This window comes from Acartia tonsa, chromosome 15, assembly GCF_053477335.1.
Source record: "Acartia tonsa isolate MP-2025a chromosome 15, ASM5347733v1, whole genome shotgun sequence".
In the NCBI taxonomy this organism is placed as follows: Eukaryota; Metazoa; Arthropoda; class Copepoda; order Calanoida; family Acartiidae; genus Acartia; species Acartia tonsa.
Window position 1 is genome coordinate 14,437,992 of NC_137274.1, and position 27,156 is coordinate 14,465,147.

The following is a 27,156-nucleotide window of genomic DNA, read 5'->3' on the forward strand; positions in this document are numbered from 1 at the left end:
AGCTATCTATCTATCTATCCAGCTATCTATCTATCTATATATATATATTTCTATCTATCTATCTATCTATCTATCTATCTATCTATCTATCCATTTATCTATCTATCTATCTATTTATCTATCTATCTATCTATCTATCTATCTATCTATCTATCTATCTATCTATCTATCTATCTATCTATCTATCTATCTATCTATCTATCTATCTATCTATCTAGGTATTGACCAAAGATTCTGTGACAGTATCAGTGGATGCTGTAGTATATTACCGAGTATCAAACGCCACTGTGTCTGTGGCAAATGTAGAAAACGCGCATCATTCCACAAGGTAAACAATTAGCTTTTTCTCTAAGTTTACTATGTAAGAGTTTGCGGATTTGTCTGTCTGTTTATCTGCTTTCTATCTGTCTATCTGTCTTTCTGCCTGTCTATCAGTCTGTCTGTCCGTCTATCTATCTGACTTTCTGTCTGTATGACAGTCTGCCTATCTATCTATCAGTCTGTCTATATATCAGTTTGTCTGTCTGTATGTATATGTCCTTCTTTTTATCTGTTTTTCTGTCTGTCTTACTGTCTTTTTTTCTGTCTGTCTGTCTATAAATCTGTCTTTCTATAAGTCTTTCGGTCTGTCTTTCTATCAATCTGTTTTTCTGTCTGTCTTTCAGTCTGTCTGTCTATCAGTCTATCTTTCTATCTGTCTTTCTGTCTGTCTGTCTATCAATCTGTCTTTCTATCTGTCTTTCTGTCTGTCTGTCTATCTGTCTTTCTGTCTGTCTGTATATCAGTCTGTCTGTCTGTTTGTCTGCTTTTATGTATGACAGTGTCTGTCTGTCTGCTTTCTATCAGCCTGTCTGTCTATCTGTCTTTCTGCATGTCTATCAGTCTGTCTGTACGTCTATTTATCGTTCTGTCTGTCTGTCTGTCCATCTATCAGTCTGTCTATCTTTCCATCTGCTTGTCTGTTTTTATGTGAGACAGTCAGTCTGTCTATCAGTCTGTCTTTACATCTGTTACATATGTCTTTTATTCTATCTGTCTATCTTTTCATATATCTATCTATATAATCTATCTATCTATCTAGACTACTTGCTCAAACAACACTGCGTAATATTTTGGGTACGAAGAATCTCCATGAAATTCTAAGCGACAGAGAATCTATATCTGGGTCGATGCAGGTAAAAAAAAATATTTTTTTTACGCGCATTAAAACAAAAGGCTTATAGTTTTCACTTCTGCCGTCAATTAAAAAACTTGTTTTTTAATGCTTTCTCGTCTTTTGTATGGCCCTGATAAATGATTCATAATTTGAATCTTTATATGAGATGGGTTCATAAAGGCTTCAGCTTTCATAAAAAATCGTCTGGTTTATTTGTTGAAATTAGATTTTTTTGCTTTGAAGGGAGGGTTTGGAGGGATTTGATCAGTTTAATTGAGAAGCTTCCATATTCTTAAATTTTCTTTTAAAAGTTACAAGAAAATTTAAATCACTTTTCTGAGGTGAATTCTTAAAAAACTTTTGCCCCACTAAAATCAGTGAGGCGAACTAAAAATTTAGAGGGGTCAATTTTGCCTCAATTTTAGTGGGGCAAAAGTTTTTTTTAAGAATTCACCTCTGAACTAAACACACAGACTTCTTGTTACTTTTATATGTGGATTAATTGGAGTAATAATAAAATATTAAAATTATAATTGTAAATAATTTTTATTTTTTTATTTTTGAAAGTTCTAACATATTGTTTATTAATGTTTTAGGTTTTTTTTGCAAAGCTACCTTTTAAAGTTTTTGTGTTTGTTGGCAGAAAGTTTATTACACTAGTCCCCAAAGTTCTATGATAAAATTTGACTTTTATTGAATTTTAATGGTTGGGTCATTAAGTTGAGTGTTCAAACGTTTCAACCACTAATTGTAATTTTCAGAAGGGGTTATATTGTGTATCATCAATGGGGATGTTGGCCAATTTATTGGCCATTGACTTATCCCTTTAGTTCCCTGTAAAAATAATTCCATTTAACAAATTAGTTAGAGAAGTTGTTTCTAACATAAATTTAAGTTTTATTACATTTTCGTTTTTTCCATATTTACCCCTTAAATTTTTATTTTTTTCCGCATTTTTTTCTTGTAAGAAGTTTCATAATATGAGTTTTATTGATTAGTAAAAGTGAGTTGGAATAGTTTTTTTTGTATTAATTATAAAAATGTTGACTTTATTTTTATGGGAAAAGTTTGATGACATTTTTTGTATTGTTTACATAACCAAACACAAATATGAATTTTTTCTATTCCAAATGCAGTGGCCATGATTAATACGATATAAATGGAGAAAATCACTAAAAAATCAGACATGTGACGTCATAAAAATGAGGGAGATGAGGTGAGAAGTGGAAAAGAAAACCCCTAAAAAAAGAGATGGATATTCACTCATTTTTATGACATCACATCACATCATTGTGCTGTAACTAAAGGAAAGTGCATTAAAAAGGAAGGGGGCTTGTGGGGAAATTTGCATTTGATTTGTTTTTAGAATCTTTTTCCCTTGTCCCTAAATATATATTTCATGCAATATTGACAACAGCCTGAAAGGTTCAATAGAAGTTGAGCTTCGAAATGGAATAAAAAATTAACTTATTCAAAAAATTGTTATTAATTTTCTTTAGATAATTTTATGAAAATTGTTTTAGGTTTTTTTTCTTTTCTTAGATATTTATTTCTCTTTCTACAGAGCTGGAATTCATCAATTATGTTATTATCTATTATTCTATGTCAAGGTTTAAATATTCCTAGATATTTTTTGATCAATTTCATAAACGTTTTAAAATTAGATTTTATGTTTTACCTGGAAATAATTTTAACTGTGACAAAAAAATTATTCTTATATTTTAATTTGAAAATTTTCTATTAATGTTTTAATCCCTTATTCCTTTTTAAGTATTTTAATGAAGTTTTTAGTAGATTTCATAACCCCAAAAATAAGACAGTAAAAGTGTCTCCTAATAAAAGGGGACTAATGGTTACAATGTTTGGCCAAACTATTCCAAATGACATCATATTAGAAGGAAAAATGACGTCAATTGTGATACTTCGACCACAAGTTTTAAAATTTACCCTTTTTTAGAGACACTTTTACCAGATTCGCTCAAAAACAAAAAGAATTCTTTCCTGTTTTCCTCTATCACTTATGGTTTATGCATCTCCCCCCAAAATCTTAAATATTAGGCAAAATAAGTAAAGATGCGGTTTTCCTTCCCCCCAATAACAAACATAAAAAAATTAAAACTATTGCTTCATATGCTTCATTTACTTCTCTGAGATTTGATTCAAACAGTCAGGGCTTGGTAGGAGTGATGAAAACTTACCTTCTATTTAAATTAAACTTAAATTAACCATTATTTTTTTTTTGAAACATTGCTATTTATATACTCTTAGGAATAATAAGGCAATAATTTGTTTTCTCATATTCATTCAAATCCGGATAGGAACTGGTTCTCATCCATTCGAAAAAACTATGTCTAGCATCGTATTATATCCAGCTTTCTACGAATATAAAAATGTACAATCATAAGATTAAAACTGGTTTTAATCTTATAATTATACATTCTATATCCGCAGAAAGCGGTTTATAACACAATGCGAGAAATAACTATTACACTATCAAGTATATGATGTCATCCTTGTTTGTTTATTTAGAATACCTTTTTTTGTCCTTAACCCATTTACCCAAATAGTATCTCCTTTTTTCTTCGATGTTTTCAGATTGTCCTGGACGAGGCCACGACATCGTGGGGAATCAAGGTGGAGCGTGTGGAGATGTAAGTTTTTGGATATTAATCCTCGTGTGCGTGGGGCATTATTGGTGCATCCCTTGTGCATGTTTGCGGCATTTGCGCGAACACGTGCGCCAAATGCCGAGTGATACAATGCACAGGGAGGCCAAAATGTCCGACCAGTCATAATCCCCTTTTTTGTAATGTTAACAAAATTGTAAAACTCTTTAGACTGTTCTCGACGAGGCGACCACAAGTTGGGGTATCAAAGTCGAGAGAGTTGAGATGTAAGTATAATCTATATTCTCTTCAAATAGTTGGACAAAAATCCGGGAATTTAGAGAAAAGAAATCCTCGAATTTACTACAACAATTTAGTGAATTTCTTCAATATTTTTAGTGGATTTTTAAAATCTCTAACAAATAGTAGGTAGTTTATCAGTTAGAAAGATTTTTTAAAAATGTGTTAACCACTGAACCGATTGAGGTTTTATATACAAAGATAGGAAGTAGATAGATAGTTAGAAACTCAGAGAGGAAGGTAGGTATAATTAAAAATCAGTTAGAATTTCCTCAGTAAACCCCTCCCCCCACTCCCGTATAGTCAAATAAAAAGATTGAAATGTAGGAGGGTTTATATTCTACCTCAGAAAGAATCATGTTGTTTAAACTCCCCCCACCCCCTCATGAAAAAATATTTAACTTGAACGATGTGAATGTCTAGTTTAACAAGGATGACAACATCCATAAGTAGCGAAGCACAAAAAAATAAACGCCTAGGACAAACAGACAAAGTTAGTTATAGAGAAGATGTACAGTTCTCATAACAAAGAAAAAAGAGAGAATATGCTAAAACTCCAAGAAAATCACAAAACCTTTAAAAAGAAAATAAAGTTTACATCTTTTTAAGCATTAACAACAGACAGACGATTGACGAACACAAAAATGTATAGAATAGATGTGCATATGGCAGAAGAATCTTCACTAAAAATTTCAGCTGTCTATCTGTAATTGCAGCCGATAAATCACATTTCCCCAATTGCGTTACGGACTGACTGACGGACGAACGGAAGTGAATTATGGAGTAGCTTCGCTATTAAAAATAATTTTTTTTCCCATGGGAGTTTAATCAACATAAGAAAGGTAAGAATTATTTCTAGTATGGCTTCCAACCGATTAATATCCGGTTGATTACAACCGGTTCTCAGCCATACCGAAAAATCATGTATAGCATCAAATTACAGATAATTTTCCACGTGTATTAATATAAATATCATAAAAGGCCTGGGTCTTCGGCCTCTCAGGGTTAACAAACTAGAGTTTTTATTTTTATTTTTAAATCTGCGGAAAGCTGTCTGTAATATGATGCGATAAATACTTATTTTAAGTAGAGTAGCAATAACAAATTATTTTACAGGGGATAAAATTCTACAATTGCATCGTATTATAGGCAGCTTTCCGCGGATATTAAAAAGAACCGGGTTAACCAAACTGGTATGAATTTTATGATTTTCATTTTACTATTCGTGGAAAATTGTCTTTAATACGATGCTTTACGTGATTTTTCAGTATGACTAAGAACCGGTTCTAATCCAGAGGATAAGAATCGGTTCCAAAGCAATACTGGGAAATTCATCAAATTCGGGTGTTTGGTGGGCGTTGCTACAAAAGACTTAATCACAAAAGATTAGGTTATAGAATGATACATAGCACTAGTGTTGAAAAGAGACTATCCATAGAAAAACACACAGCTCAAAAGTAGGAATATATTTTGATTAGTTACCACTAATCCTTTTCAACCTTCTATAGTCCCTTTTTGTAAAAAATGTATTTGAAACTGATCAATTTCAATATTAGGTCTTTCATTAATTAGGTCTTTTGTAGGAATAGGTATTTTTAAGGAATAAGTCTTTTGGAGGATCAGATCTTTTGTAAAATTAGGTCTTTTGTAGGATTAGGCCTTTGAGGGATTATGTATTTTGTAGCATTCGATCTTTTGTAAAATTAGGTCTTTTGTAAGATTAGGTGTTTTGTAATTAGGTCTTTTTTAAGATTAGATGTTTTCTTATTAGGTGTTATCTTATTAGGTCTTTTGTAGGATTAGGCCCTTTGAGGGGTTATGGATTTTGTAGGATTAGATCTTTTGTAAAATTAGGTCTTTTGTAGGCTTAAATATTTTGTAAATAGGTCTTTTGTAAGATTAGGTGTTTTGTAATAAGGTCTTTTGTAGGATTATGTCTTTTGTAAGATTAAGTGTTTTCTTATTAGGTCATTTGTAAGATTAGATCTTTTGGAAAATAAACGTCTTTTGTAAGATTAGATCTTTTGTAGAATAATGGTCTTATGTAAGATAAGATCTATTGTAATATTGGTCTTTACGGTGTTTTGTAATTAGGTCTTTTGTAGCAACGCCGTTTTGTGAGCTTAACTAATGATTGTATAAAATTTTAGTAAAGATGCGAGGTTGCCAGTTCAGCTGCAGAGAGCTATGGCTGCCGAGGCTGAGGCCGCTAGGGAGGCCAGAGCTAAGGTAAGCAGATTTAGAATCCGCTGCATTTCAGCTACAAATCCGCTGTATTTCCGCTGCATTTACACTGGATTAGAAACGGATCTGAACTATAATACTTGAAAAGTATATATTTCCAGTATGGCGTCGAAATCGATTCATATCCGCCGGATTATTACCGGTTCAGTCAGCCGTCCTGAAAAATCGTGTATAACATATTATTACAGATAATTTTCCACGAATATTACAATAAAAATCATATAATTAATACCTGTTTTGTTAGCCCGGGTCTTCGGCCCTCGTGTCTTACAAAACTGGTTATAATGTTATAATTCTTTAATTTAATATCTGATGAAATATTTCTTTGATATGATGCAATATTAAGTAATTATCCAAAGTTTAATGCTTACCCGATTATATTATATGATTTCAAACAGTGCATATCCGCTCGTTTTGAGAAAGGTTATAAGTTTGAATCTCGGCCCAACACTGCGTCATAACTAAAGACGTTAGAAATGGTTCCTACTGCTGCTATGTCAGATGGGCAAAAAATAGTTACAAGTAATGGGAATGCCAAAAAACATGGGTGACTCACTACCATGCACAGTTAGGACAGTTAGACAAAGTTCGCGCAATCAAATGGTAGGTTGCACTGCACATGTATGAATAAGAGAATTCCTTTTGCTTCGCCTCTAGCTCCTTGGCGAGTGCTGGGTAGGTGAGAAGAATAGCTTAAAACCATCAAATAAACAAATATAAAACTTACCGGAAAACTACAACCATTTCGAATAAGCAAGTTCTGAGTTTCAGATAAAATAAAGAAATTTTCAGTAAGGCTTCGAAACCGATTAATATCCGACGGTTTTCAGCCATACTGAAAAATCATGTATAGCATCGTATTACTGACAATTTTACGCAGTTTTATTAGCCCGGGTCTTTTGGACTTAAAAACTGGTTTTAATCTTATAGTTTTTCATTTTAATATCCGCGAAAAGTTGTCTATAATACGATGCAATAAATATTAATTTTAAGCAGTTTGAACTAAGAAAAGCATTTGAGAGCATATACCCAATATTTAAGGTTCATTAAGTTGAATGACCAAAAGTTTCAACCTCTAATTGTAATCTACAGAAGGGGTATTTTTGTATATCATCGGAATGAACATTAATTTATCGTTCATTGGCTTATCCCTTTCTGATCTATTTATATATATCTAGAAGTAGACACAGGGCTCTAAAGGGATAAGACAATGGCTGATAAATTGATGTACATCCTCAATGATGATACATAAAATTATTCCTTCTGTGGATTACAATATGAAACGTTTGGTTACTCAACTTAATGAATCAACCAATTAAAATTAAATTAAATTATTATAAAACTTTGGGTACCAGTGTAATGTCCCCTCCCTCCCACCCTGGGTAGACCTATGTTGTGGACTTCTGTGTAATTAATTATTAACCCCTAGGGAGGTACTATGCTACACACACATACACACACACACATGCTCACACACACACATACACACACACACACACACACACACACACACACACACACACACACAAACACATACATACACATACACACGGCATGAACACACATACACACACACATATATACACATGTACACACACACACACACACACACACACACACACACACACACACACACACACACACACACACACACACACACACACAGACCCCAAGGGTATCAAGGCATAAGACAATGGATGATAAATTGAAGAACAACCCCAATATTATCCTTTTTGTTGATTAAAATTATTGGTGAAAAAGATTGGACACTCAAGAATTAATAATAAAAGTACCCAAGATATAAACTATCAAAAACTTTGGGCACAAGTAGAATTTAGAAGGGATCTAAAGGGATAAGACAATTGCCGATAAATTAATGTACATCCCATTGATGATACACAAAATTACAAAGGGGGAGGAAGGTTGTGCTATAATTCCGTAAAGGTGTGAGTTTTAAGGCTCAAAAACAGTAGTAGAACGATAATATTCACTAAATATAAATATACAAAATTTTTGTCTATGGTTCTATTCAATAATGAATACATATATTTAGTGAATAATATCGTTCTATTACTGTTTTTAAGCGTTAAAACTAACACCTTTAAGGAAAACTTTAGGCAACAATATAATTTAACGTCCAATACCCCCCACCTTAAAGAATACTAGCGGCTTCGCCCCTAGCTTATAGGGGCTCCCTCCCCAGAGGTTTAATCAACCTAATTTTCATATTTTAGATTTGAAAGAAGAAAAAATTTTGGAGGGGGGGAAATTTTTCTTTTTTTGCGGGGGAGGGGGGTGGAAGTGGTCGATTCCTTTTTTTAATTTCAGTTTTTTGGGGGGGTGGTATTTTTCATTTTTTGTGGGGGTTGGGGGCGTCCCACCCCCCAAGATACCATCCCAGGACCAGTAGGTATATTCCCTGAAGAGTAGAGCCCAATCAGTTCAGTGGTTGCTGAAATCTTAAGCTTCAGACAGACAGATAGACATCGTACTACTTTATATTGTAGATAATGATGTTCCTATTCCTAGATATCCTTGAAGTATATTGCAGATGTATATCTACCTACATATATCCTCGCATATTCTTTGGAGATCGGTTTCTGAAGTAGCGAAGCTACTCTATAATTCACTTTGTCTGTCCGTCCATAACGCTATGGGGGAAACGTGATTTCATCGGCTGCTATTAAAGAAAGACAGTTGAATTTTTTATTGAAGATTCTTATGACATATGCGCATCTAATCTATACATTGTTTTTTCCGTCTGTATATTGGTCATGCTTCTAATGATGTAAACGTTATGTTTCGGAGATTTTTGCATATTATCTCTCTTTTTAAAATTTGTTATGACAACTTAACATCTGCATTTTAAAAAACTTTGTCAGTTTTTTTTATTACTCGCTACTTATGGATTTTATCATCCATTTTTAACCTTATTCTTGGGGGGGGGACATTTTTTTCTTAAAAATTCCAATTTGAACCAAATTTTGAGGAAGCAATATTGCTTTTTAGAGATATCTAACATAAAACGTTGCCATGGTCAAAAAAAATATTTAATCTTAATTGATAGGTACAATTTCGACAAATAATTTGTTTGTTGGTTTGTCAGAATTGTACATTAATTTATTATTCACTAGCTTCTACGCCCCTAGAGGCCTCTAGGTACACTTGAAGAGGGGAGAGTCGAATTTGATAACCCAATTTATTATTTTAGATTTTAAAAGAAAACGTAATTTTTTGGGGGGAGGGGAATTTTTTTCTAGGAGCGATTTTTCTTGGGAGAGTAGTGGTAACCTCCCCCAAAATAGTTATAAACCTTCCCGGGACCTATGAGAAATACCCTGTTAAGGAGAACCCGATCAGTTCAGCGGTTAGCGAGATCCTTCGGTACAAACACACAGACAAACAGACAAACATCATGTTACTTTTGTATAAGGATTATCTTATATGTTTAATTTAATATTTTTCTTGATATAATTTCTCGAAGCTAGATGCACAGCTGAATAAACGTCATGAATATCAAAAAGTAAATTTATTTAAAATTTCGGTGCTTTATTTAAAAGTATCCTCTTAAGCACTGATAATCCCCCCCCCCCCCCCCCATACTTATAATAAGTACTAGCGGCTGCGCCCCGAGTATCCAGGGGACTTTAAAGGGTTAAGGAGGTGGTAGAAAAAAACTTAAACCATCCCAAGTCTTAAATTTAAAAATAAAATAGCCTAAAACCTTCCCTGGACCTATAAGTAGCTTCACTGTAAAGGAGATCCATATATGTTTAGCGGTTAGCGAGATCCTTCGCTACAGCCAAAAAAGCTTACTACTTTATATAATAGGATTATAAATCGATTAAGCTCTCCAATCTATGGAAGCTTTCTATAGGTCCTGGGATGGTTTCTGGCTATTTTTCTGCTTTCTTTACTCTTGGAATACATATTTCATAGATGCAGGGGCGCAGCAGTTACTAGGTTACAGGGTTAGGGCCCCCTGCAGGGGTTAAGCATAGAAAAAAAATATTCACCAGAATTTTCATTTTTAATATATGTTAAAGGGGGCGGGGGGGTATCAACCGCACTTTCTTCAAAAGTACCCAAACGTTTTAAGTTACTTGAATTTCAAAAGACGTTTAGAAATATGATACTCTTGTTTTCTAAGCATGGACTAAGGGGACATTAGCAAGAATAATATACTGGACCTCAAAGTTTCATATAGACTTTGGACTATGAAAAGAAAAATTCATTTGAAGTGTCTAAACTTTTTAACCAACGATTTTAAGCTGCATAAATTTAACCTCAATTGGCTTATCCCTTAAGATCCCTATATTTTGAATCATCTTTATAATAAAGTAACAGGATGTCTATCTCTTTGTTTGTTTGTACCAAAGGATCTTGCTAACCGCTGAACCGATGTGGTTCTCCTTTACAGGGTAGCTTCTCATAGAGCCTGGGACGGTTTATAACTATTTTGGGGGAGGGTACCACCACTATCCCAAGAGAAATCCGCTAGTATCATTTAAATCAAAAGTCACTTAGGTATTCTTTTTATAAAACCATCTGAATTTGTCCCCCATCTATGTTCAGGTGTGTGTGTATCTTTGTGTGTGTGTGTGTGTGTGAATGTGTATGTATGTGTGTGGAACTGACCAAATGAAGACTAATGATAAGGTGTTGTGTGTTGTCAATTTGTGCACACACATACACACACATACACACACACACACACACATACACACACACACACACATACACACAATTAATCTAAAAGAGAAGAGAAAAATATCATCTTGCTAAGTGATATCTTTTTTTTGTTACACACATTCCTTTGTCTGTCTGTTTATCTGTCTGTCTGTCTGTCTGTTTATCTGTCTGTATGTCTGTCTGTTTGTCTGTTTGTTTGTCTCTCTGTCTGTTAGTCTGTTTGTTTGTTGTTTGTCTTTCTGTTTGTCTATCTGTCTGTTAGTCTGTCTGTCTGTTTTAATGTTTGTTTGTTTCTCTGCCTTCTGTTTGTCTGTCTGTTTGTCTGTTTGTCTGTCTGTTTGTCTGTCTGTTTGTCTGTCTGTTTGTCTGTCTGTTTGTCTGTCTGTTTTTCTGTTTGTTTTTCTGTCTGTTTGTCTGTCTGTTTGTCTGTCCGTTTGTCTGTTTGTCCCTCCCTCTATCTGTCTGTTTGTCTCTTACTCTGTCCGTCTATCCCTCAATCTGTCTGTCTGTCTATCCCTCACTCTGTCTGTCTCTCACTTTGTCTGTCTGTCTACCCTTACTTTTTCTGTCTGTCTCACTCTGTATGTCTTTCCATCTGTCTGTCTGTCCCTCTACTTATCTGTCTGTCTCTCACTCTGTCTGTCTGTCTCTTACTCTGTCCGTCTAACCCTTACTCTGTCTGTCTGTCTATCTCTCACTCTATCTGTTTGTCCCTCTATCTGTCTGTCCCTCTATCTATCTGTCTGTCTCTCACTATGTCTGCCTGTCTGTCTATCCCTCACTCTGTATGTCTGTCACCCACTGTCCCTCTTTCTGTATCTCACTCTGTTTCTCAAAAATTCTATCTGTCCTTCACTCTGTCTGTCTGTCCCTACTCTATCTCTCTGTCTGTTCTTAACTTTGTCAGTCTGTCTGTCTGTCTATATCCTCACTCTATCTCTTTGTCTGTCTGACACTCACTCTCTCTTTTGACATTAAATAAATGAAAAAAAAAGAAAATTTTTGCCTTGAGTCTTGCAAATTTTGTGAATAGCCAAATCATACCTAAATGTTTATAGTTTAGATAAGATAAGATTTATTAATGCGAGAAATTAGGCCCCGCTTAATTGTAGCAGTACATAGAACAGCAGGCTATCTACTGCACTTTACAATTATAATATAAATAATTAGCTACCTAGGGAAGGTTTCGTAGTTTTATTGCTATTTAATTGCTGTCAAAGCCTTGCTAAGAATAAAAAGGTTTTATCCATTTGATTGACTTTATTGCAAAATGTTTTTTATTTGTGAATTGAAGAAAAAGTTATGGTTTCTTTGTTAGCTGCTAGAAAAAGCCCTTAATATGGTAGTCACCAGGGAGGGAGAAGACATTGGGCTGTTTATTACACTAGTACCAAAAAGTTTATAATAATGTTTCCTTCTTTGTTGGCTCAACAACTTTGAAAACTTTCGAGTGTCAATATATTTATACCAATAATTGTAATCTACAGAAGGGGGGCGTAATCATTGAAAATGTACTTTAATTTTTCAGCTATTATCTTATCCCTTTCGATCCTGTATTGGTTTATTTTTCTCTTGTTCCCAATTTAAAGGTGTTTGGGTCTGATTTCAGATTAAGCTAGAAAGTCCCTTTCAACATGATAAGTTTCAAAGTTTATATTTAATTTTTTTAAAGTTGAAAATGGTTTATTTTAGGGGTTATTTCTCTTAGTTATAAACCTTCCCTGAACAAACTGACCAATAAATGAATTTCAAGATTAATTGACATGTATCCACATATCATTTATCTATTCACTTACCCCACTGGACATGTATCCATATACCCTATATCTATTCACTTACTCCACTGGACATGTATCCATATATCCTATATCTATTTACTTACCTCACTGGACATGTATCCATATATCCTATATCTATTCACTTACCCCACTGGACATGTATCCATATATCCTATATCTATTCACTTACCTCACTGGACATGTATCCATATATCCTATATCATTTCACTTACCCCATTGGACATGTATCAACATATCCTATATCTATTCACTTACCTCACTGGACATGTATCCACATATATAATATATCTATTCACTTACCCCACTGGACATGTATCCATATACCCTATATCTATTCACTTACCTCATTGGACATGTATCCACATATCCTATATCTTTTCACTACCCCATTGGACATGTATCCATATATCCTATATCTATTCACTTACCTCACTGGACATGTATCCACATATCCTATATCTTTTCACTACCCCATTGGACATGTATCCACATATCCTATATCTATTCACTTACCTCACTGGACATGTATCCACATATATAATATATCTATTCACTTACCCCACTGGACATGTATCCATATATCCTATATCTATTCACTTACCCCACTGGAAATGTATCCATATATCCTATATCTATTCACTTACCTCACTGGACATGTATCCATATATCCTATATCTATTCACTAACCCCACTGGACATGTATCCACATATCCTATATCTATTCACTACCCCATTGGACATGTATCCATATATCCTATATCTATTCACTACCCCACTGGACATGTATCCATATATCCTATATCTATTCACTTACCCCACTGGACATGTATCCATATATCCTATATCTATTCACTTACCCCACTGGACATGTATCCATATATCCTATATCTATTCACTTACCCCACTGGACATGTATCCATATATCCTATATCTATTCACTTACCCCACTGGACATGTATCCATATATCCTATATCTATTCACTTACCTCACTGGACATGTATCCACATATCCTATATCTTTTCACTACCCCATTGGACATGTATCCACATATCCTATATCTATTCACTTACCTCACTGGACATGTATCCACATATATAATATATCTATTCACTTACCCCACTGGACATGTATCCATATATCCTATATCTATTCACTTACCCCACTGGAAATGTATCCATATATCCTATATCTATTCACTTACCCCACTGGAAATGTATCCATATATCCTATATCTATTCACTTACCTCACTGGACATGTATCCATATATCCTATATCTATTCACTAACCCCACTGGACATGTATCCACATATCCTATATCTATTCACTACCCCATTGGACATGTATCCATATATCCTATATCTATTCACTTACCCCACTGGACATGTATCCATATATCCTATATCTATTCACTTACCTCACTGGACATGTATCCACATATTCTATATCTATCCACTTACCTAACTGGATAGAAAAACTTTTTTGCAATCTTTCCATTTCTTTTATTCTTGTAACAAAACATGGTAGAAATTCAGGGAGTGAGGGGACATTGAGCTGTTTATTACACTAGTCCCCAAAGTTTTATTATTTGTTGGCTTACCAACTTTGGGGACTTTTGCTGAACTTTAATTGGTCAGTTAACCGTCTAATAATTTTAATATACAGATGGTGTAATATTCTGCAAACCATTGGGAATGTAAATAAATTTTTCGGCCATTGTCTTATCCCTTTAGATCCCTGTAACGAAAATAGGAGAAACTTTGGCAATTCCCAGGGATCTAAAGGGATAAGACAATAGCTGATAAATTGGTGTACATCCCCAATGAAGATCAAGAAAATTATCCCATTTGCATATTAAGATTATTAGTTGGAAAGTTAGGACTTTGTTTGTAAGTAACCAACCAATCAGAATTTATAACAAATAAGTAAGTTATAAAACTTTGGGTACCAGTGTAATTTACAATCCATGGTCTCTCTTTCCTTCCTGTGCTACTTTTACTTCAGGGGAGGAACTGTTTATTACACTAGTCCTCAAAGTTTTATAATAACGTTTTCTTATTCGTTTGCTTAACAACTTTGAATTTTGTTAGGTTGGTTTATTAAGTTGAGTTTTAAACGTTTCAACCACTAAATGTTATCTACAGAAGTGGTTACTTTGTGTATCATCATTGGGAATAAACATCAATTTATCGGCCATTGTCTTATCCCTTTAGATCCCAGGTTTGATGGCCTTGAAAAATAAATATTTGCTGTTTTCAAATCATTTTACAAAGAATTTTAAAATACCCTCACCCCCCCCCCCCCCTTTCTTATCTTTAAAATTGTTCGTTTCTTTGTTTTTGTTTATGAAAGGGGGGGGGGGGAGTGTAAGTTCCAAAACACTGGGAAAACACTCCAAAAAAAATGCCTAAGAAGCATTTTTTTTTGTTTTATTGAAAAGTTTATTTGCAACGATTTTTTTTGCACAATAGCCATTATGGGTTATAAAATAAAGACAAGGATGACAACATCCATAAAAGCGAAGCTCTGAAACGGTAGGACAAACGAACATTTACACTTGTAGAGTGGTAGAACTAAATAAACATATTATAAAGCAAAATTGTTATAAAATGTGTTGCAAAACTGCTTAAAAACAAGAAACTGTTTAAGGACATATATTCATTTCTAAGACTTGATTATAGAGGTGCTTCACTATTATTATTGTACCTTGTTGTAATAGGAATGAATAATCAAAAAAATCAGATCAATAGGATAATCATATCAAATAAAAATCTTTCTAGGTCATATTTACCTACTACAGGAACCATCATGCTAAGTTTGAAATTGATCGGACAATTCCTACATGCCTAAAGTAACGATAAGAGATATCCATCCCATACGAACGTAAGGAACGACCCTAATTATAGAAAAGCTTCGCTTTTTGAAAGTTATAGAATAAGTGTAATAATAGTAATTTATCGCATCGTACTATAAACAGATTTCCATGGATATAAAAATCTTCAATAATAAGATTAAAATCATTCTTTTTAGCATAAGGAAAACTGGATATAATACGATGCTATACTTAGTTTTCCAGTATGTCTGAGAACCGGTTCTAATCCACTGGATATTGATTGGTTTCGAAGCGAAAAGAAAATAAATCACAAAAACTAATTGAATAAATTTTGTATTAGTCTTTAAATATGTATAGGGATATTTTAATTTCATGTATTACAAAAGGCTACTAGGGGCCTCTAGGGGCTTTGTATTTGAAAGGGTAGAAACATAGCCTAAAACCATCCCGAGACTTAAATCTAAAAAATAAAATTGCCTAAAACCGCCTTCTCTAAATTGGAGAACCCAATCGATTCAGTGGTTAGTGAGATCTTAAGCTACTAATATATCCAGGGATCTACAGGGATAAGACAATGGCCGATAGATTGATGTAATTACCAATTGATGATGCACAAAATTACCCCTTTTGTAGATTAATTGGTGCTTGAAACGTACCCAACTTAATGAACCAACCAATCAAAATTCAACAAAAGTCCCCAAAGTAATCAAGCCAACAAATAAGAAAAGGTTATTATAAAACTTTGGGGACTAGTGTAATAAACAGCCCAATGTCACCTCCCCTCAAGGATAAATTTCTTATATTTATTTTGGAGAGCTTTGCTATATATGGATGTTGTCATCCTTGTTAATTTGCAGTTCTGCTAATGAGAGCAAATCTTTGTAGCTCCTTACTGTGATCTAAAGGGATAAGACAATGACCGATAAGTTGATTTACATCCCCAATCATAATAAACAAGATAAAACTAATGGTTGAAAAGTTTGAACATTGGATGATAAATTGATGAATGTACAGTTACACCCCAAATTATGATAAACAATATCACCCTCTCTGTAGAATACAATTATTGGTGGAAATGTTTGGATACTTCTTTGTATCAACCAATCAAGCAAAGCTTTTAAGCCAAGGAATAACAGAACATACTTTAAAAACTTTCGGCTTTTTGAACCAACTAATCAAAATACAATAAATGTCCCCAAAGTTGTTAAGCCAACAAAGAAGAAAACGTTATTATAAAACTATGGGTACTAGTGTAATAAATAGCCCAATGTCCCCTCCCTCCCTGCTAAAACTGCCCTTGCTTAAAAGTTGGGACAAATAGAGACCAATTACAGATTTACCAGAGGTGGATACTTAAAAAAAATTGCCCCACTAATCGCTCAGTGGGACAAAATTGTTTTCGTGAAAAATCCACCAAAATCACATTAAAAACCGACAAAAATTAAACAAATCATAGAAGGGTTATTAACATATGATTTTGTTTCATTTTTGTAGATTTTGAATGTGATTTTGGTGGATTTTTCACTAAAACAATTTTGCCCCACTAAACGATTAGTGGGGCAATTTTTTTAAAGAATTCACCTCAGGTGTAGGAAGGGACCATTGGACACTTTAAATTAAACTGGTACCCAAAGTTTTATAACTCCATTGTTTCTTACTCTTTGGCAAATGAAAACTTTGGGTACTTTTATTGAATTTTGATTAGTTCAAAGTTTATCCAGACAACATTAAACTGTAAAGTACTCTAGTACCCAAAGTTTAACTTTGGGTACTTAAATATTGATTGGTTCCAAACTAGTAGTGTGTAAACATTTCATCCTATAATTTAATCTACAGTGGGGGTCATTCTGTTCATCTACATTGAATGTGTATATCAATTTATCATCCATTGTCTTATCCCTTAACATCCCTGATATCAAGTCCTCTAGGGTTTTAATTAAAAAGAACCATCGTCAAATATGATTATCTACCAATCTATTAAGCAGTCTTTTGTTTAAATATCTACTAGTGGCTTCACTCCTTGAGGCCTCTAGGGGTTGTCGGGGATTGAATTCGACCCCTATATATTTATTTCAGTTTTAAAAATAAAAATAAAAAAATTTACAGGGGTCGGGATTCGACCAACCCCCCATTTTCAATTCTAGTTAAAAAATTAGTATTTTTGGGGGGATGTGTATATGTTTTTCTATGGGTGATTTCAATTGGAAGGGTGGTGATACTCTGCACAAAAATAGTTATAAACCTTCCCAGGACCTATGTGAAGCTTTATTGTAAAGAAAACCCAGTTCAGGGGTTAGCAAGATTCTTTGGTACAAAGAGACAGACAAACACACATAGATCATGTTTCTTTATTATTCTATCAATCAAAAAATCAAGTAATCTATCAAGCAGTCTATCAATCAATCTATCAATCAATCTATCTAATGAACTATTGATTGATCTATCTACTTCTCTATCAATCAATCTTGCAAGTAATTTTTTAATTTTAATCGACCAATCAATCAATACATCAATCAATTTAAAAATCAATCTTTTGATTTTGATACCAATTAATCTATCTATCACATGGTTAATCAATTAATCTAACAATCAATCTATCAATCAATCTTTCAATAGATTGTTTAATTAATTCATTTAACACATGATCTATCAATCAATCTATCAATATATCAATCATTGGATCTGTCAATCTGTCTCTCAATTGAACTCATAATCAAATTTCTCATTCCTAAATCAATTTATCAATTGCTTTAGGAATCTATCTATCAATTAATCATTCTATCACATGTTTTATCAATCAATCTAATTATCAATAAATCCATAAATATTAATAAATCTATCCATCAATCTATCACTAGATCTATCAATCATTACAACAGTTATTTTATTTTAACATAAAATGTTTTTTTGATTTAGTAGAAATTTATTATTTATTTTTCCTTGAAATATAAAAGTTTGTTGATGCTGCGCTTTTTTTTAGATAAAATTGCTCTTGTTTGCATTATACTCTAAGTCTCTAACTTTTATATTAAATATTTATGTAAAACTTTAGAAAATCTTAAATTATGTATGCACACAGTAGACTGTTTCAAAATTTATTTAAACTGTGGCTACAAGCAGGGAGGGAGGGGACATTAGGCTGTTTGTTACGCTAGTACTTAAAATCTATACACACCCCACCCAAAGTTTAGAAAAAAAACATGAGGAAAGGTTTAAACAGGATGTACTGGAACCTTATGATGAGTTTAGAACATGTTTTCCCTAAATTGAATTAGTACCTTCCCATATAAAAATTTTTAGTAACATATTAGTTCATTGGCAACTTTGGGAAATTTTATTAAATTTTGATTGATTTGTTCATTCAGTTGAGTGTCCTAACATTTGTTATCTACAGAAGGGAATTTTTTATTAAGGATGTACATAAATTTATCAGCCATTGTCGTAGCTCTTTAGATACCTGGGATAAAAGTAAGGTCCCCACTCCGTCCCCATTTTTATTGAGTTTCAAATAATGGGGAGAGAAGGCTCATTTAGTGTTTGTTTGTTTATAACTTTAGGTAAGGTTAGGTTAGGTTAAAGTTGAAATAGGTCTCTACAGGTATAGGCCCCCATACAGGGAGAAAGCATAAGAAAAAGTGACATTCATTTTGTGAGAAAGCAACTACTTTTCTATCAAATAACGGATACAATAATAAAATTAAATTTTAAAGTAGTAACATTCAACTAAACTTCCAGTAATTGGTAATGTGTCAGCTTGCTGTCCGGGAAGTGTCACATACAAGTCTAGACCACAATGCATAATACTAGAAATGTTAATAATGGTACCTACTGATGCTATGTCAGCTTAGTCATATCAATAGTAAGATGCCTTGTACCATAAACAGCAACTGATTACCATACACAGTTAGGACTTCATGACTAAGACGAAGTTTTGCAATCAAAGGGTTGGATGTCTGCAGGGTGAATGGATGCTTTATACCACATTTAATAAGGTGAATGGAGAGGTCTAAAACCCAAAATGACATCAAACTCCCTGTAATTAAAAAAGCCAGGATTTGATACACTCTAATGTAAACTAGTATGGTAAAATTGTGTCTGTTTTCTGCTTTTAACATAGCTTTTCATACCACATTTTATCACAATTTTGTAACACAAGGATTTATTTTATATTTTGGGCTATTCTTGGTCTGTGACACTGCCCCATGTTGCCCCTTTATTTCATATTGCCACTTTGAGAGACGATATTAGCACCTCTTATAATTTTCAAAATTAAAGATTTGGAACACAATTGTTCTAAAAGCAAAGTTTTCCATAATTACAAAAAAACAATATCCAAAAAGCAGAGATTTTTTATAATTAAATCTAAAGTAAAAAAATTGCTTTTGATACATTTTATATCCCTATCTTACATGCCATAATTACAGAAAAGTTGTGCTAAAAAATCTATGTTATGTGAAGTATCAAAACATCCTCCTGTAAATATGCATCAGTCACACATGGTGTGGTGTTGGAATAAAACTCAACTAGGGCATATCATTTGAAAGCAGGAGAGAGAACCTAATAGAGCATATGAAAGAGAACCTAAAAGAGAACAGTATGAGAGAGAACCTAATAGAGAACGGTATGAGAGAGAACCCAATAGAGATCATATGAGAGAGAACCTAATAGAGAACCGTATGAGAGAGAACCCAATAGAGATCATATGAGAGAGAACCTAATAGAGAACAGTGTGAGAGAGAACCTAATAGAGAACAGTATGAGAGAGAACCTAATAGAGAACGGTATGAGAGAGAACCCAATAGAGATCATATGAGAGAGAACCTAATAGAGAACAGTATGAGAGAGTACCTAATAGAGAACAGTATGAGAGAGAACCTAATAGAGAACAGTATGAGGGAGAACCTAATAGAGATCATATGAGAGAGAACCTAATAGAGAACAGTATGAGAGAGAACCTAATAGAGATCATATGAGAGAGAACCTAATAGAGAACAGTATGAGAGAGAACCTAATAGAGAACGGTATGAGAGAGAACCCAATAGAGATCATTGCATATGAGAGAGAACCTAATAGAGAACGGTATGAGAGAGAACCCAATAGAGATCATATGAGAGAGAACCTAATAGAGAACAGTATGAGAATGAACCTAATAGAGATCATATGAGAGAGAACCTAATAGAGAACAGTATGAGAGAGAACCTAATAGAGAACAGTATGATAGAGAACCTAATAGAGAACAGTATGAGAGAGAACCTAATAGAGAACAGTATGAGAGAGAACCTAATAGAGAACAGTATGAGAGAGAACCTTATAGAGAACAGCACATACAGCGCATAATCTGTTTTTTAAAAAAACTGCTTATAATTTAACTATTATATAAGCTATCTTAGTAAAATAGAATTTGGCAACCGTTTTATGGAATAATAATGAAAACTCCGCAAAATAGTCAATTAATTATACATTGTCTTATCCCTGGTGTGATTTGGCCAATTGTGATTTTTTGCACCTGGGGCCCTTTTTGGGGGGGAGGGAAATTGTAGTTAGAATATAAAAGATAAGAAAATATTATTATAAAACTTAGGGGACTAGTGTAATAATCAGCCCAATGTTCCCTTCCACCCTGGTTAAATGCAACCTTTTCAAAATAGATTTTTTACCCCAGATAGTCTATCTGATACAATAATCTGTACAACTTAAATTGGAATTTAGAACCACCCCTACCCTCTCTTTCAATCGTAGTTTTAAAAGAAAAGGTATAGAAAAACAATTTGGGCAAGGAAATTTCTAGAGGTGATTTTTCTTTGGAGGGGGGTGGAACCCTCTCCAAAAATAAATCTTTCGATGACCCATATGAAGCTACTCTGTAAAGGAGAACCATATCGGTTAAGCGGTTACAGTGATCCTATGGCATAGACAAACAAACAGACACTGATCTTGTTACTTTTATAAGGATGTATTTGATAAGAAATAACTGTCCTCTTTCGTACCAAAAAATTTTGTTCTAACCAAGAAAACAGAGGTGGTTTTAAAAAAACTTTTTTGTTCACTGGTTCCCTAAAATCAGTGAGACTTGCTAAAAAAATTCTGTTTAAAATCCTCCAAAATCACATAAAAAATATACAAAAACTAAATAAAATCATAAAAGGGTTTTAAAAAAAATAACAATCCCGATTATGTGATTTTGGAGGATTTTTCACAAAAAAAAAATTAGCGAGTCTCACTAATTTTAGTGAGCCAAAAAGTTTTTTAAGAATCCACCTCAGTTTTTTTTTTTTTGGTTCAATTTACGGAGTAGGAATCTAGATGTTTTATATCTATTATGTTCAACCTTCTTATGTTAAATTCAGGGAGGAGGGGGACATTGGGGTAATTAATACACTAGTCCCCAAAGATTTATAATAGCGTTTTCTTATTCGGTGGATTAACAACTTTGGGGACTGTTAGTAAAATTTTTTTGGTTGGTACATCAAGTCAAAACAATTTAACCACTAATTGTAATCTACAGAAGGGGTAATTTTGTGTTTCATCATTGGGTATGTACTGTACATCAAAATCTCGGCCATTGTCTTATCCCTTTAGATCCCTGGGTCAAAGTGCAGAATCTGATTCTGATTGATTTATCCAAAAAGTAATAAAAGAAAAACTTTTAACAAAAAAATCTTCTTATATAGGAACGTCAGTGATCTAAAGGGATAGGGCAATTGCCGATAAATTTATGATCATCACCAATGACGGTACACAAAATTATATCATCTGTAGATTACAACAAGTGGTTGAAACGGTTGGACACTCAACCAAATGAACCAACAAATAAAAATGCAATGGTTATAAATGTTTTCTTGACCTATAAGAAGCTTCACTGTAAAAGAGAACCATGTCGGTTCAGTGGTTCTTACGCTACACACAGACAGACAGAAAGACATCCCGATACTTTTATATAAGAATAATACTTGCATCCACACTTGATTCGTTGCTTCAAACTTTTCAACCAATAATTTAGATATAAATATTGAATATAGGGTTCTTTTGTTAATCATCATTACTTGGGTTGTACATTAATGTATCGTCCATTGTCATATCCTTTAAAACGGTTCAAACGGACAAACGCAGGAGTCCCAAACGTCGGAGTGGACAAACGCAGGAGTGTTAAAATATTAACGTGATTAAGTATTTCTGTACAGATTAGGTTAGGTTAAAATATGAATGAACAAATAAGCCCCCCGCAGGTGTTAGGCATATAAAAAACCTATAAGATGGTCTAAAATAGGTTAGGTTAAGTTAAGTGTCCACTCCGATGGTTGGGACTCCTGCGTTTGTCGTAGGACCCTTAAAACTATTTATGTTGCGCATCTGACATGGCAGCAGTAAGAACTATTTTTGTCTTTTGTTATGACGCGGTTTTAAGCGGAGATTCAAACCTGTAATTTCCCCTACGACGAGCGGATGCACTATGTGTTGAGCCACGGTCGCAGTTTAAAAAAAACGCTGTAAATTAATGAATGAATTATAATGTTTTCCAGTATGGCTTCGAAACCGATTGATATCCTCAGGATTATAACCGGTTATCTGCCATACGTAACAGTCATGTATATCATCGTAGTTTAATATTAAAATAAAAATAATAAAATTAATACCAGTTTTGTTAGACAGGGCCTTCGGCCCCTTAGGCCAACAAAACTAGTTTAATCCTATTTTTATTTTATTTAGTCTGCGGAAAGCTGTCTTTAATACTTTGCTATTAATAACTATTCCTATATAGCTTCGAAGCCGACTAGTAATCCGCTGGATTAGAAGCGGTTAGGGGCCTTTTATTTCATTTTACTATTCGCGGAAAGCTGTGTATAATACTATAATAATTATCTAGGTGATAGCCGCAGAAGGAGAACAGAAAGCCTCCAGAGCTCTGAGAGAAGCTTCAGAGGTTATAGCTGAGTCTTCAGCTGCTCTACAGCTCAGATACTTGCAGGTAAAACAATATTTCTGGTGCCGTGAGAATATCTCGTTAGGCATGGGAATATTTCAGTATTCGTGGGAATATTTATGCTTATTATGGAATGGAAATGATTATTAAGGCCCTTCAGCTGAGATACTTGCAGGTACAACAATATTTCTCGAGGCGTTGGAATATTTCTGTAGGTGTGGGAATATTTAATATTTATGCGCATTATATATATATTTAAAGGCATGAAATATTTATTAAAACGTCGGAACATTTTCTGTAGGTGTAGGAACACTTTCTGTAGGCGTAGGAATATTTTCTCTAGGCGTGGGAATATTTCAGTATGCGTGGGAATATTTCAGTTTTCGTGGAAATATTAATGTGGGCGTGGGAATATTTAAGCTTATTAAGGCTTGGGAACATTTTCTGTGGGTATGGAAATATTTCTGTATTCGTGGGAATATTATTGTAGACATGGGAATATTTCTTTCAGCGTGGGCATAATCTAAAATTATCCAAAATACGACCATAGATCAAAATTATACAAAATAGCCTAAAACCATCCCGAGACGTAATTGAAACATCTAAAATTAGCAACAAAAAATCAAAGACTATAATTAAACGAAAATAGCCTAAAACCATCCCGAGGCATTATTGATACATCTCTTATCCCAATCGATTCAGATCTTAACAGACAAAACATAAATAAGCCTACTACTTTATACTATAGGACTAGCAGCTACGCTCCTAGAGGCTTCTTAGGGGTATTGAGTTAGGGAAGTGGGCTTCAGTTATAATTCTAAATTTAAACGGGAAATTTTTTTAAAAATGCATTTGTTTTTAGGGGGGTAGGTGGTACTCTGTCTTAGGGCGAATTCTCATTACCCTCCTCCAAAATAGTTTAAACCTTTCCTAGACCTATTAGAGGCTACTATGTAAAAGAGAACCATATCGGTTCAGCTGTTATTGAGATCCTCTGCAACAAACAGTCACAAACACAGATATATTTTATTTTCATTTACACTTGAAAGGTCTCAAAGAAAAGTTACTTAAAATCAGGAATCTAAAGGGATAAGACTATGGCCGATAAATTGATGTACATTGTACATCACCAATGATGATGCACAATATTAACTCTTCTGTAGATTACAATAAGTCATTGAAACGTTTGAACACTCAACTAAATGAACCAACCAATAAAAATTGAATAAAAGTCCCCAACAAATAAGAAAACAGACATTGGGAACTAGCGTAATAAACAGCTCAATGTCCCCTCCCACCCTGAATTAAAATGTAAATTGTCCAACTTAAATGAGTAAAATGTTTCTCTAAATTACTTTTTTTTCTTCAAATTTACTATTTTTAACTTTTTCATAAGCAAAGCTTTTTCTATGTTGTCTGTCCGTCTGTCTGTCTATCTGTCTGTCTGTCCGTCTGTCTGTCTGTCTGTCTGTCCGTCTGTCCGTCTGTCCGTAATGGATAGTTAAAATCGTAAATTTAAGCATGTTAGAATAGTTTTATCATTTTTAAACTTGTCATGGTGACAGTTAGGTACAACTTAGAATTTGGTGCAACTCTATAATCATTAGTAGAACGTCCGTAGAGCTATTTTTATCATATTTTTGTTTGTCTTTTAGTATATATCATTCTATTTGCCTAATTCCACAATATTGGTTGCAGGACAAAGTAGCTGTAGGACAAAGTAGCTTCAGGACAAAGTAGCTTCTGGACAAAGTATCCTCCATTGTTAATAAAGGTCATGGCCGCAGTGCTCGGCCCACTGACCTGCCTAGCCGCGGGCGCTCGGCTCCTTAGACTATAACCTAACCTAACCTAACCAAAAAATTGTAAAAACATTATTTAAAATTGTAAAATTCTACCAATTACTTTTTGTAAAATCCACGAAATTTTAAACTTTTCTTATGTAAATGTCCCGAAGCTACTTTGTCGTGAAGCTACTTTGTCGTGAAGCTAATTTGTCTGAAGCTACTTTGTCCAAGGTCCTAAGTTGGGTGTTGGGTTGTAGTCAAATGCTCTTATTAAGTCAAAGTGTTATTAATTATTACCAAATTTATAATGTATATTTATGAAATAATCCAAATTTAAGAACAGTTTGACTTGATAATAGCATTTGACTACAACCTAACACCTAAGTTACCCTCTTTGTACATCACGGTTGGACCCTCAGATGTAAAAACTTTATTTTAGTGTTTGGCCAAAATGACTTAGCAATTGTATCTGTAAGTACTTCTAATAACACCCTTTGCTATTTTTAAAATCCTAGAAAATTTTTTTTGCAAGAAAATTGCATAAATTCGCAACCTTTTTTAGAACCACTACATAACTCGAGTTTTAAAACTTTTTATATAAAATCCTTTTTACAAAAAATATCAATAATTACTTAAAATTAAACCTGAAAGAAAAAAAATCTCATTACACGTGTTAATTTGCATGTTTTAGGTCTTTTTTTGAGGAAAGTATAACTTCCACATTTTTGACAATAATTATATTTTTTTTAACATTTCAAAGTAAAATATAATAAAACTTAAACGATTTTTCTTGAATTATCAGTTGAAAATTTCATCAAACATGCAATTTAAGTGATGAAAATTTAATAAAATCATTTTTTGAATGTTTAGAATTACCAATTTTCTACATTTAAAACAAAATGTTAACAAAATTTAAAAACATTTTAACATATAACTTCAAAAATCAATAACATTTTATAAAAAGATGTTTCAAAAAATAAATCATTAAAAGGTATTAAAATGCATTTGAAATTACTTAAAATCAAAACGAGAACATCTTTTTACACTGTATTCTGTGTAATAGAGTTTAAATGACATGATTAGTGAATGAAATATTTCCTAAACTCATTAAGCCTTTTTGTGACTATATTAAAAATAATTTATTTTGTTTTATATTGTTTTTTTATTCAAATATTTGACAAAATTTTCCCTACGTCAATAAAATAAAGTCAGTTTTTTACTGTTTCCAGGTTTTTCTTTATAATTATAACCATTAAATATAATATAAATCTTCATTATCTTTTATTTGAATTATCATACACATTAAAATGTAAAGTATAAGCTAGAATAGCACTTTTTTCAATGAATATTTTAATGACATTATATCAAAATAATTCCTCTTAAATATCACACAACATATGATTGGGAAGTATAGCCATTTCTTGGAGGTATAATATTTACAAAATACCATTAATTCTGTTTTTATCAGAAGTTAAAAAAAATTGAACAATTCTAAAACAATGGTTGGCTGTCTAGATATTGAGTACACTAAGACTACGGCTCTGTTCTATTGAAATAACGTTGCAAAAAGATGGGTTCTGAAAGTAATCTACCTAATTTTTTTTAAAGAACCAACAAGTACTGTCAGTATCTTTTTTCTTGTAATCTAGCAGACAATCAAATCATAACAAAATTTTCATGATAAAATATTTCACATTTTAAAAAATATACTGATCAATAAAATGTTCAAAATTTTACTTTGTACTAATTGAAAAAATATGTTGTAATTCTTATTTTAAAGTTACATTTTTATCCCTGACAAAATCATAGACGACTTTTA

The 27,156-nt window shown here is 33.2% G+C and overlaps 1 protein-coding gene across 4 annotated transcripts in view; it reads left to right on the forward strand.

Moving 5' to 3' along the window:
* Positions 1–27,156, forward strand: part of LOC145306740 (band 7 protein AGAP004871-like) — an 85,507-nt gene that overhangs the window by 31,525 nt on the left and 26,826 nt on the right. For all 4 annotated transcript variants that reach the window (XM_080149027.1, XM_080149029.1, XM_080149031.1 and 1 more), the window contains 5 exons: positions 219–328; positions 1,082–1,175; positions 3,994–4,049; positions 6,213–6,291; positions 23,494–23,595. In XM_080149027.1, coding sequence (XP_080005153.1) covers positions 219–328; positions 1,082–1,175; positions 3,994–4,049; positions 6,213–6,291; positions 23,494–23,595 — 441 coding nt within the window. The remainder of the gene's footprint in view (positions 1–218; positions 329–1,081; positions 1,176–3,993; positions 4,050–6,212; positions 6,292–23,493; positions 23,596–27,156) is intronic.